Source organism: Aythya ferina (assembly GCF_964211825.1).
Source record: "Aythya ferina genome assembly, chromosome: 20".
Classification (NCBI taxonomy): Eukaryota; Metazoa; Chordata; class Aves; order Anseriformes; family Anatidae; genus Aythya; species Aythya ferina.
This window is the reverse complement of record NC_140318.1, coordinates 6,654,056-6,667,407: the sequence shown is the minus strand read 5'-3', so window position 1 is coordinate 6,667,407 and position 13,352 is coordinate 6,654,056. Positions and strand designations below refer to the sequence as shown.

The 13,352-nt window shown below is 50.0% G+C and overlaps 1 protein-coding gene across 9 annotated transcripts in view; it reads left to right on the top strand.

Annotated features, from left to right (window-relative positions):
• COL27A1 (collagen type XXVII alpha 1 chain) overlaps positions 1-13,352 on the top strand; it is a 197,486-nt gene that overhangs the window by 107,376 nt on the left and 76,758 nt on the right. For all 9 annotated transcript variants that reach the window (XM_084494237.1, XM_084494233.1, XM_084494231.1 and 6 more), the window contains 4 exons: positions 4,062-4,115; positions 8,254-8,298; positions 10,800-10,853; positions 11,262-11,306. In XM_084494237.1, coding sequence (XP_084350363.1) covers positions 4,062-4,115; positions 8,254-8,298; positions 10,800-10,853; positions 11,262-11,306 — 198 coding nt within the window. The remainder of the gene's footprint in view (positions 1-4,061; positions 4,116-8,253; positions 8,299-10,799; positions 10,854-11,261; positions 11,307-13,352) is intronic.

Sequence of the window (13,352 nt, the reverse complement as noted above, 5' to 3'; positions counted from 1 at the left end):
GCAGGACGTGTGAGGCGAACCTTTTCCTCCCAGCTCTGCCGCCCTTTGCCATCCCTTCCCGGTCCTGGTCCTTCTCCGCGTGTCCCCTCCCTCCCACAGAGCAAGCAGGATGCTCAGCAGGATGTTTTTCACTAGGGTGCTTTCATTTGTTATCCCAATTCTTTAGCAGAATTTCCAGGGACCAGGCTTCCCAGAAAAACAGCTGCACCCTGAGAAAACAGTGGACTTTTCCATACCAAAAAAAAAAAACCCCTCTGCATTCACTGCATTCACTTTGGGAAGGTCAGGAGACTTGGGAAAATGTGCTGAGCTCTGTGATCCCTTTTACAAGCCTCCTGTAATGGGCACGAAGCGAGCTGAGCTGCCTGCCCCCGTGTTTGGGCTCCTTGGGCTGCTGGAGCAGAGCACAGGAGAGGAGACGCAGTCGGACAAAACAAAGGGGTTGCCATAGTCCTTTTGCAATTCCTACACTGCTTGTTTCAGTTGAATAGCTCTAGTTTTGTTCCTGAGGAACATCTCTGGCCTTCAGGCTGAGGCAAGAGGGGAGAGGATCTGAAAAAATAGCTTTCACAGACGTGCGAGATCCAGGGAGTTAGGATGCTGTGGTCGCTGGAACTGTTCTTGTGGTTTAAACTGCTACTGCTTATCCCATGGAAAAAGAGGGCTTCCTTTTTCGTTAGGGGCTTAACAGATTGATTGCCTCCTGCTGTGAACAGCACTGTGCTACAAGGCCTTTGGAGTCTTTGGAGACATCCTTCTTCGTGCCACAGCCCCCAGCTTTGGTCTCGTTTAACGCACAAGGCTGCTCATACTTGTGTTGCCAAGCTCAAAGTGAGGGGTGCCTGGAGTTCATTGAACTGAAGCTGCTCTTTCCCTTTCTCTCCTCTCCTGGGTTTTATGATGGAGGCCAAAAATTACCAGGGGCCCAACCATCCTCCCAGAGACCTGTGGGCTGGGTGGTGCATGTCCCAGGAAAGCAGATGGCACGTTAAGGTGCTGGCAAGGATGGGACTCTGCTGCTGCCTGCTGTCCTGGGGCTGGCTGTTGTAGCTGTGATGCCAGCCTGCATCCTTCTGGGTTTTATTCTCTGTTTTCTGCCACTTTGACCTTTTTACAGCCCATCCCAAGGATGGGAGAAGCCCTAGCTCTGTGAGGGAGCCGCAGCATGCTGCTGTGAACGGGTTTCCATCTCGAATCCCTTGCAGGGTGGTGTTGGCCAAGTAGCCTCAGCCCAGGTACATACCCAGCTCTCTGCCTCTGAAACAGGAATAATCTGTGTTGTAAAATACTTGGAGATCTGCTGTTGGAACACCTATATAAAGGCTAGATGTTTATTAACTCTATTAGTAAATGCCTCGAATTTCCTGTGTCTTTATCTTTAAGCAGTGAGGTTAGTACTAGAAACCGAGACGTAAAAAGAGATTAGTGGGAAACATTCATTTAAATAGTTTCTTATCTGAGCACTTTTCTGGCAGAAAAGTGCATTGTTTATATCGCTTTGGAAGAGATTTAACCCAAATTTAGAAAATCCTCTTAGTCTGGAGCATGCATTTCCCTAGATGATATGCTGCTGTGGCTGTATTGATTTCATTTTACTATTCCAACTAATAAAACCTTCCCAAACTGGCAAGGCCTTAGCTCAACAGAAGACACCTCAGAAGCCCCAGGGCCAGGTTGCTCAGTGGCATCTGTGGGTCCCTTTGTGCCCGGCTGTGCCCCCTTAGAGAGGGAGGCTGTGGCTGGGGGTGTGCTGAGGGCTGTGCCTGCACTCTGCAGCAGCGTGAGTACAGTATCGGGCTGTGCACACTCATATTTTCCTTGGCAAGTTGTACGACTGTAAACAGCAAAATATTCCAAGGCAGTCTTTTTTTTTTTTTTTTTTTTTTTTTTTGTCTTGCTTGAGCAATGAGTTTTCCCTACAAATCTCTGTTCGGATCTTATTGATTCAGCATGTCACAGAGTTATTTTTCCTCTATTTTTATTAAAGAAGGTTGTACCCCCTCGCACCCCCCGCCTGCTTGTTATATTTGACGTCTTTGTCTCTAGATGGCAGAAGGCTTTTTCCAGTGGTTGCTTACCACAGCTTCTTGGCTTTGTGCACAGGCTGGAGGGATGCAGTGCCCAGCTGGAAAGGCAGACAACTTTCCCATTCGCCGTGATGCCTGTAAAATATAAGCATTGAGTCCAAACAAGCAAGCGATAGCTTGCATCCATTCATGAGAGTGTACTGTAGGGAACTGGTACAGAGGAGGTGAAATCCTAGCTCAGAAGTCAGTAGCAAAATTACAGTTGTCTCAGCAGATCCCCCGTATTTCACCTGGGGTGTGACCAAGCAGCTTTCTGCCTGGTTGTGTTGGCCACGAGTTGTGAGCCACTGAAGGTGAGTGGAGGTCTGGCTCTGGCGTGGCAGCCTTTTACGTGTAAATACAGTTCTTAGTTTCCATCCTGATGTCCACGGTCAGAACAGCGTGGAGAGGAAAACAGGATCGTAGCCCACGTCTAGGAGGGAGAGCCTGGGGCTAGGCTCTGCCTTTGCTCTGTCCATGGGCAGCTCTTCCAGCAGACAACCTCCCTCTGAGCTCAGACTTGAAGGAGGGGATGCCGTGTCATATTTTATCTGAAGCTGCTGGTGTTTGAGCAGGTCCCTGACAGCTCTCCGCAGCCTGCGCCCCGCCAGCCCTTTGCTGAATGGAGTGCAAGCTCAGGGGAAGGCTGGGGCTTAAACTCAACGGCCTCCTCCTTGAAGACAGAAGTGTAGAGACCAGCAGGGTTTGCTAAGCACAGTTATATCCCTGTGCTGAGCTCTGGCTGAGGGACACAGCACGACAGGACAGGGGAAAGCCAGCTGCTGGGTGCGTTGGTACGTGGGGCACAGGGGACTTGGTGCAGCACGGGGTCTGTCTGAAAGAGAACATTATACCATTGAGTTCTGGCTCAGTACCTCTTTTATAATGGTTTGATACCTTCCAGATTTGTATCGGATAGAATGAGATGATGCAGAAGGCCTTGTGGTTTAGTTAGCATGGTCTTTCACAGCTCCGGGGTGCAGACCGTAAGGAGCTTGGAGCCGTTTGTTCCTCTGGCACACAGCAAGGTCATAAATGCATCGGAGTGAGTAGTCCTGGCATCTTTGGTCAGCTCCATTAAGCATCGGCATGGGCTCCGGCGGGCATTAAGCTATTCAGCTAAAGGGGGAACTGTTAAAATGACCGTGGTAGTTAGTGGGATGAAATGACGCAGATTGACAGCCCATTTTTGAGGACAGTCATTGCAGCAAGGTTTGTGAATTCTTCCAGAACGTAAAGGATTTAGGATTGACTTTTAAGGAGGTATTGCATTTATCGGTAGGGCATTTCTTCCTAAAGAGGACAGGAAGGACTGTGTCATTAAATACGGAGCCTGATCCTCCGAATGTGGGATTAAGGTTTCACTTGTAAACTACACAGCGTAATCCTCAGGGCTGCATACCCTTGTGGGACATACTGAAAGTACTTCGGTGAACCAAAAGGAGAAAAAAGCACTGATTTTCACCTTTCTCTCTCCTTCGCACTCTCACGCTTTCTACATGGTGCTGCTATAGCCTTGCCTGCCATCTGAAGCCTGCCCAGGGCTGAGAGCTGCTGCTCAAAGGCACAGCTGATGGAGGACCGGGCACAGCCTGCGAGGCAAGGCATGAAAAGTTGGGTCCAGCAGCCTCAGCAAGGGGTGCTTTCCACAGCACGGCCAAAGAAAAAGCCTTCCTATCTCCTCGCTGGGTTTTCCTCTCGAGGCTTCCACCACTTAATGTGCAGCTCACAGCTGAGCCTTGTAAATGAGACTTCTGGTTACCCTTCACTGGCCCCAGGAGAGGGGAGTGAATCAGCTCTTGGCCCCGCAGAGCCTCTCGCTGGGCGCGTGCTGGTGGAGCAGGGGTGGTTTGGACGAGGACAAGCAGGTGGCTTGGCCCAGGCTTCCTGGTGACCTGCTGTCAAGTGTTGCGCTGCGTGCTGGGGACAGTTTTTAAGCTGGCTGCCTTCACACCAGGCTGCATCAATAAGTAATACTGATGTTTTCCTCCTCAGGGTTTTCCTGGTGATTTTGGGGAGCGAGGACCTCCAGGCATCGATGGGAACCCAGTAAGTTGATGGCTTTTCCCCTTGTTTCTTTTCATTGTGGTGGACATATCGTGCTAGTGAGAGCTGAGTGAAGCTTCTCAGCTTGGTGGCAGCTGATAGCATTTTGGTGTTCCTCCTGAAAAACAAATGTTCGCCCCTGCCCTGCTCGTGCATGCTGTGAATTCCTGTGTTCAGTTCAACATCCTGCAACTGCCGGGTAATCACGTTGCCATTTAGTTTCTGTCTCCCTCCATCACCTTTCTTACACCTTGGTCTTGATAGATGCTTTCTCATCCTGAGGATGTGATTAGAAGAAAAATCAGGTGAGAGAAGGTAGGGATTCTTCTCGTGAGGAGCAAGCAGTGGCCAGAGCATGTGGTCCATGCCACAGGGCCACAGGAATGGCCCTGTTGACTCTGGTGTGCTTGGGATGAAGCAGTATGTGAACAGAGCAGCAAGACAGGGCCCACAGAGAGAGGGATACATCGTCATAAGGCACCACGGATGGCTACGTGACTGCATGAGCCCTCTAAGGTGCAGTCCTGCTACTCAGTTGCAGAGAGATCTGAGACAGTGTGTAGAGAAATAAGCTGCTCCTATCCTGCTTTTCACCACATCTCATTTTCTGATGAGGGTTAGCTAGCTGCTACTGTATGGTTTGCATCTCACTAGCATGTAGCTGTGAGCTTCTAAAGTGCTCCAAGCTTCGTGCCTTTCCTCAGCAAAAGGGAACCTTCGGCACCTGTACAAGTGCCAGGTTGCCTGCTCTGGAGCCTGGGTGTGCTGGGGAACAGCTGCAGAGTTCTGGGCTTCTGCACCCCTGCCTCGTGCCTCCCCCAGCCCCAGCACTGTGGTGAGAGAGGTCTCCAGGCCCCTGAGTTCTCGGCCTCCCTCTGGTCTCCATCTGACCCCTGCTGGCTTTCTAAGAATGGGATGTGTCTCCTGGGAACTGGGTCAGGATGGTCCCGGAGACCATCTGAGCAGCTGGATGCTAATAAGAATTATTTTGCTCTGTTCTTGTAGCACTTCATGCCAAACAGTTGGGCATGTGCTGTGTTTTCCACTGCTCACAAAACATGCCATTGTGGATTGTAAAATTATCAGATGTATTAATTATTTGAAATTATTTTCTGAATGGCTCTGTCAGTTCTTCCTCAATTAGCAGACGAGGCGTCCTGATTCATCTTTGAGATTCATACTGTCTTGGCTGTTCGCACACAACATCGCAGTGTGGCTGTGGTGTTCAATGGAGTGATTTGTGTGAAGCAATCCGCGCCTTACACGTCTTAAGTTCCCATTCATCACATATGCGGCATAAAAGTTATTTTCACAAGCAGCCCCAGCCAGCAGGCCAAGCTCAGCTATGCTCCAGCCTTTGTGGGAATTGAGCAGAAGAGTTACAATTGCAGTGAACTGAAAGAATTAGATTCCCAAGAAATCCTTCTGCAGTTTTCCCATCCCTCAGTCAACATAAGCCGTGGGTCAGAGTGGAATCAGTAGTCCCAGAGTAGAAATCTTTCTAGATTGTATTGCTGTTTCCAGCCAGCCCACCAGGAAGAGCAGGAGTCCTGGAGGTCAGGAAGGCTCCTTTTCTACAAATAATTTGTTTTGTTTTCATTTAAATTCGCTAGTTGTCTAAGCCCCATTCAGAAGATGTGCTCGATGTTAGCCGAACGCCAGTTCCCAGAGCATCGGGGAGCAGCAAATGTACTTTCCGTTAATTCATCCAGAAAGATCGCTCTTCTTTCATCTTATCAACGGCTTTTAAATATTAATGCGCCTTGGAGATCGTAGAATGAAAACAGACTGTTTCGGCGGACTTGAAGGGAGGTTCACAGGGTCACGAGTGGAGTCACAGACACAGAAAAATGCCAGAAAGTCTGTTTGCGGAACAGACAGCTATGCCGGGCTTGTTAGGTGGAGCATGCAGCTAAATCACGGGCAGGCTGCCACGGGTCCTGAGCTGCCCCATCCTCCGTTTGATCCCCGAGCACTTAGGCCGCTGCCGTCGCACGGGGACGGCCGAAGCCGCCAGCCTCTGATCTTTCCGTGCCTCCCAGCCAGAGCCAAGGCTCCCGCGACCGCAGGGGCGTTCTTCCCTCCTAGCAGCTCGCTGAGAACTGTCAAGCCATTGCATTCCAGATTCCCGTTCCCGGAGCGCTTTAGCCACTCTAATTAGTGTCTTAATCACAGGAACTGGACATGGGAAAGGACTGTTGATTCATCTCCTTGTCTCGTGTCCCAGTGCCAGATTCATGCACTGCAAAGGAGGATGGAGCCCCGTTTCCCTCGCAGGTCAGGGACCAGCCTGTCGCTGCTGATGGCCAGGAAGGGAGCACCTGGAAATCCTTCCTTCCCAGCCCAGGGAACGGCTCAAACAACAATTTGTCTGGCCTGCCTCTCCCAGAGGAGTCCACCCCCTCCTCTTCCAAGAGGAAATCCTTTTGCATTAGACTGAGGCTGTGTGTTTCCACATTTACCCTTTCTCTTAAGGAATACCCTGGTGACATAATTCAGAAATCTAGGCAGTCCCACGCGGTGGGACCCAGAGCTGAGCATCCAGCTGATCTTCCCAACCACCCTTGGAGCCTGCAGAGCTCCTGGGGAGATCCAGGCCACCTTACAGCTCCTCTGCCGAGCATCCCCAGGGATGTTCCCTCTCCTCCCCGACCCTAGCAGTGCCAGGCCTCGCCTGGATGCTCGAAGCCGACCTTGTTGCAGTAGCTCTGAGGACACAGAAATCCCACCCATGAGGAACAATTGCTCCACAGATGTCCCAAGTATGCAGGAAAGGAACCGGCCATAAAAAAGCAATTTTAGGCTGGTTGAGATTATGAAACGCTTTTTGTGTGCGCTTGCCCAATAGTCCTTTACTCCACTTCCCATAAAATAAACACACATAACCCTTTGCCCAGGAAGGCCGAGCACGTTTAGTCACGTTGCGTCCCCTTCTCCTTCATTCTTTCACTGGGCAAATCTTGCCATAAAAGGGGAGCTTTATTGCACTGAAGGGGACTCCACCAGATGTGCGCCATAAACCGAGCTGGTCTGTCAAAGAAAGTAGCCAGTGTGATCCAGAGCAGGGGTAGGGTTGCCTGAGCCAAGGGGAAGTTTAGCAGTTCCAGTGCACTTGTTTGGGGAGGCCCTGCTGGAGCTGGAGGTGTGTGAGGGCAGCTCCTTGCTCCGACAAGCAGCCCGCTGTCTGTGCGGCCAGGCAGCAGGATATTGGCCAAGAGAGAGGCACAGGGACGGGCTGAGCTTCACAGAGGGGTTGGTGAAGTGCTTGGGGAGCTGGATGGGTGATTTGTTGGGGTCTAACAGCTTCTCTGCTGCCCTGCGCCAGTAAATGCTCCCAGGCACCTGCTGGCACCCCTGGCACCCGCCTGTCTTTGGGATGCTGGCACAGAGGGAGTTTGTGGTGAAGCTGCGAATTCAAAGCAGACCTGGAGAGCAGCCTCTGCCTTGAAATGGGGAGCTCTGAGCCACTTGGAAAGCCTCTAAGGGGAGGCCAGATGGATGAGGCAGCACACAGAGGAGGCTGCAGGTTCCCCATGTTACAGCACCTCTCCTGGGTGCTCTCAGGCGAGGAGCAGCCTCGGAGTACCCCATGTGCCAACCACACTGGCCCATCCGCCAGCACCAGAACCCAGCACACCCTCTCGTCAAATTGCCCAGTTTTATTTTCATCTGCATTCTCCTTTTTTCACAAGTTTTACTGTTTCTTACCACTATCGAACCCTCACCTTTCCCCGTGCAGAGCAGCACCTTGCTTCTCCATCCCACCCTAGCTTTGCAGCCCCTGTGCCCCCTCTCTGCCTGAGCCTTCCCATCCCTCGAGGCAGCTCCTGCTCTCCTGCCTGCCCCATGCATATAAAATGCTGCTTTTATCCAGCCTGCTGCTGGGAGGGGACATCAGCCTGCAAATAGCTGCAGAGCAACAAGCAGCCCTGTGTCTGCAGAGGCTGAGCACCCACAAGAGCAGGATCAGTGGAGTGGAGTCTCTCCATCACTTTGGCCAGGGAAAGAGGTTGAGGAGGGGGGAGGAAGGGGGAGGGACGGTGTTTTCTCTGCCCTCAAGCCCTTGAAACACTGAGCTGCCTTTCAGCCTCTGTTTGTCTACAAAGAGCCCATAACCATGTCGGTCTGTCTTTCCTTTTAGGGAGAATTGGGAGCCCCAGGTCCTCCTGGAGTCCTTGGACTCATTGTAAGTATAAAAACAAATGGAGATCTGGCTTCTCGTGGCTTTAACCCTTTTGGTGTGCATAACTACACACAGATTTTCTCCTTCCTGTGCCGGGCAGTGAAAGGGATAACTGTGCATGGGGGAGGCGTGACGGCTGGGGAGAGAGGAGTGGGCTGGTGGACCAGGAGGTGGAAGAGAGCAAACACTTTCTAAGCAAAAGGGAACAGAGTAAATATTTACTGTTAGAGCACTTACTGCTAGATAACTCGCCCTTTTGATAACATTTACCAGGGTATTTCTTCTAAGATGCAATATTCATTCCATGCTAGAATCTGTTGTCTTATAAAAAGCGAGTCCCTGGGAGCAGTAACCCAAGGATGCACAGTTCTTGCTCACTGGAGAGACCACGTGCAGGAACTGTCTGTCCTTTGGGTATAGAGAAATTTTGCGCATGCTCCCACTGTCCCACCACTAATCCAGGTAATTGCATACTTAGCCAAATTCCACCCTTCGTTACACCCCTCCCCAGCAGGAGATAAATGGCTGTAAGGAAGGGTGGCAGCTCATCCCCTGGCAGCTGTGGCGGGGGTTAGTGAATACCCAGCTGAACGTATTCTGGTTTATTTTTAGGGCTCAGTACTTGTTTCAAGGTATTTCCTTGCACAAGAAGTGGTAGGCTCTGTTAGCAACTATAGCTTTCTTTCAAAATAGTTCCTCCTCAGCTATGATAATCCGTGAAAATTTAATTTGCATTGAATGGTTAGAAACCGTCTCCTTTTGCCGTCCCATAACTTAATTACAGGAGCATGTAAGTCAGCCCAGATTAAGGCCTTGGCTGCACTGGGCATTGCACAAACACAGAGCACCAAACCTGGAGATTTTATACTCCTTGGAGGAAAAGCAGAGAATATGGTGGTATAAGTGTACCTTGAATTTGGGGGATTGGGGCAAAGGTAGATGGTTTCTGTTGTGGGCTTCTTCCTGGCTTTACTTCTGAGGCAGAAAGTCAATCCTTGGCAGCACTGTTTTTTTGGGAGTCGCGTGCCGCAGCAGTGACACTCAGCTGCTGGCACTGCTCCAGGCAGATTAAAACCTCAGCCCGAGATTCAGTTCAAACTGAGCAGGATCCTGTGTCCCGGGAGAACAAGCAGCTCCCGAATTTGGGCTGCCGAAGCGACCCTGGCGGGACTGATCTAAGGGTGATTCCTTCTGTTTCCCCAGGGAGAAGGGGGCACTTCCAGCCTGCCTTCTCCTCCCTGCAGGGCAGCAATCAGCTTCCCTGCCCTGGACTGGCTGCAGGGCACACGGAGGCATTGGGGTTTGCTCCTGGCTGGCTTATGTCCGATCCCGATCCCTTCCTTCCTCCCCTCTACAGCCCCCCGGGGACCGCCTGTTCCCTCCGCGTGCCCTGCAGGTGTTTGGGCTCATTTAAAAGGGTTTGGAGAGCAGAATTAGAGGTAACTAAAGCCTCTTGCTCTCCTAATTAGCTGTGCGGGCAAAGCTTTGAGTAAACGCCTTTCTACAAGAAGCCTTTATGCTAGGAGGCATGAAAAGGGCATCTGTTAGAGGCCGTGGCCCAGCGCTCCCGGCGGCGTGGCTGCGGGCCCTGACTGCGGGCCAGGGCCGCGCTCCCTCGGCAGGGCCGGCCCTGTTTATTGACACGCTGCCCGTATCACTGGCTCCCTTCATGGGCTGAGAGCAATCAAAGCCTGCTTCAATGTCGGCCACTGAAGGCTTCCTTTTATACGTGCGTGTGCAGGTACACACCACCACCATGAACTCCACTGTCCCGGGCGGCAGCTTCTCGCACAAGGCCCGATACGTGATGCCAGGCTGTCTTCTCCCTGCAGCCGAGTGTCCATGTTGCTGAGGCACCTCTGTCCTTTCCCTCCTGTTTCTCCCCTTTCCTCCCCAAATCAGGCTAGATATCAGTCTGAGTAGCAACCCAAATCTCTTGATCACTTCCTTTTCTTCTGCTGTTTGGGTCTGTGTCCTTTTTTAAACTCCCTTAACCTCCCTCTGGAGAACTCAGGAATACTGTGGTGGCTTCTTTCTGAGACCACGAGTAACTTCACCAAGAATAAATACACTCCAGGACTGTAGTAAACCAGCTCAATATTTTATTTTTTCAAATGGTGGAAGAGGGAAAAGAATCTATTCATAAAATGTATGAATTTAGGAAGAACAGACAGAACCAAAATCTCAGACCCTACAACAGTTGCAGACTTCAAGGTGTTTTCTTAATTAATTTATGATTATTTTGCCACTAATTTACCACCCTGAATTCCTTAACTAATAGAAGCTAAATGTGAGACGAACATCCCATGCATTTTTACTTAGAAGCTGTCCACATATAAAAAGTCTCTTGACTGGTCCCAGGATGCTGCTTCTGCTGGTCAGTGGTGTGGCTCCTGTAAATTGAGGGATACTGGGGGACTGGATGAGAGAAGAACGTGCCACCACATACAGATGTCTGTTGGCTTTGCACCTAATGACTTCCATAATTTTCTTTCTCTTACTAGGGTGACATGGGCTCTGTTGGACCTATAGGCTATCCAGGACCAAAAGGCTTAAAGGTGAGAGAATACCTGAGTTATGTGAGCTCTCGTCCCTCCATGGCAGGACTGAAGATCATTCTGTTCCTCCCTCGGGTGACCATCCTGAGGGAAAGGATGGTCCCCAGTGTTGCTTGTCCGTTCACCCAGGCACAGAACTGCTCAACACAACATCCTGCTGGTGGTCTGCAGTAGGTGCAAGTTACTGGAGAATGCCTGGGGCATTTTCCCTGCATGCCTCCAGCCCAAGAAGGGTGTTTGAAGGTTTGGTGGAGCGTGCTTTGGGAGCAGCCTGGTATTTGGCCTTGGGGCTGTGCCAGGCCAGTGCTGTGGGTCTGAGCCACCAGCCCCACCAGGGACATCGATGTCAGAGACCTGAGCAAGTCTTTGTGGTGGCTCAGTCTCAGCTTGAACTTTCTTTTGTTTCAGGGGCTGATGGGAAACCCTGGAGAACATGGACTGAAAGGTGATAAGGTGATCTGAATACTCCCTTATTGCACTGTGTTTTAATTTTGCATGGGAAACCCCCTTTCTAGCTTCTCTTTCTTACTCAGCACCATGGTACTGATTCCACTCTGGCTGGCTCTTAGCTCCCTCCCTTCCATCCTACCCCTTTCTTGAAACCAAAGTTTTGATTTTTCTTTCTTTTATGGTATCTGCCACATCCCCTTTTCCATGGGGCTCTAGTGTAGATCAGTTATGCTCAGCTCCTCTTTGGAGCTTCTGTGTCCCACTGATGATGATGGTAACCGTTAAGATTATCTGGTGTTTTGCTGGGCTTTTATGTTTTTATATTGGCTACACGATGGGATGGGGAGGAGGGTGAAGACCTAACACTGGAAGTGGGTTTGCATAAATGTGTTTGGAGGAAACGTGATATAACAAAGCAGCACAGCTCGCTGGAACAGACAAACAACTGGATCCCCAGGAAAACATGTTGTGTGTTAGGTACCTCTGCTCCTGTTCGAGAGGCTCACCTCAGCTCAGCTTCCTGCCGAGAGGAAATTGCCTTATGCCGAAATGATATAAATCACTTTGGAAAAAGAGAAAAGGAGAGGGGCATTGATGGCAATGATTTAGTGCTGCTGGCACAGAAACACGCAGCTTGAGCTAAATCAGCATGAATCTGCCTGTGTAAATGTCTCATTGTCATGAGAACCATCCTCCTACAGATACTCAGCTGCAGGATTTATTTAGTCTGAAAGAGTGGGAGGTGCAGTCATTTATTGTTGGCTCTGATTGCTCAGGAGGGCAATGCAAAATGACCATTAATTGTATTCTCCTCCTTCTGTGTGATGTTTTATTCTCTTATTAGATGTTTGCTTTTAGAGAATGATTTAGTAGCCCAAAACAGCACATGGAGGAAGTAGTGTCAAGCCAATTATTTCCACTCTTATTACGTTATAGCAGTTCTTTGCCAGGGCTCCTGTCTGCAGTTTCCATTTCTCCCCTGTACTGCCTTTTCGCTTTTGTAGAGAGGAAGGACAGGGCAACAGAAGGGCTTTTTCTCTAGGACAAGTTTAAGACATCGGAGATGGTTTCTTGACTCAAAACCAATTCCCAGAGGCCACAGACTCTTCTGACTGCTCCTCGGAAGAAACCTATTAAGAACTGGCCAGCATTTAAATCAGTGTTTAACAAAACTAAACTTCATGGACATTCCAGTATCCACTGCTTTACACAGACTGCTGTATTTATCCCCAGTATTTCTCCAGTTGCTGCTATCACAGTAAATGACCAGTTTTCAGCTCTCCCTGGAGCTATCTTCACAACAGTCCCAAGAGCAGAATTACCCACCATCTCCCAACAGCCCTGTGCTCAGTCTCACAGCTCCTCTCCTGGGGTGCTGGGAAACTTTCCTTTTCCTTCCAAGCTACCTCTCTCACTGCATTTTCCTTGGACAGGACAGACTCCCTTCCTGGCTTTCGTTACAGCCCTTTCATGATCCAGGACTGACAAACCATCTCTCCTGCTCAGGCTTCCTCTGTCCCTAAGGAGTTGACCTTAGTTTGAATATCCTGGGGCGCTATCAAACGCTCAGATCAGACTAACAATGATACCAGAGCTAAGAGAGAGCTTCCAAACAGCTTGTGTGTATCCTCTCCAGCAGTCTGAAGGCCAAAGGGATGGAAAACACAAGGCAAAGGGGAACCAGATTTACTTAGGCATCGATGGCCACAGTTCTCATCTGCTCTGGTGAATGCATGCAGCTCTGACATTGCAGGTTTTAGCCAAAGCATCCAAGTTTGCTGTACCTGCTTGCATGAGTTCCTCAGTTCTCCTTATGTTTGGGGGAGGATTTAGCCAGAAACAGCTTAGCGGGGTTTGTTCAGTTACTTGGTTCTTGGCCCAGTTTATAATGCATCCCTTCTCCAACTGATCAAAAGGCTGTTGTGTTCATTTACTCCAATAATTCTTCAGTGAATTGCGCCTCAAGACATTTTATTTTCTCTCACTCCAATTTGGGCTTCATGAACAAAAACACTCATCCCCTCTTACAGCTTGTTTACATTTGTGTTT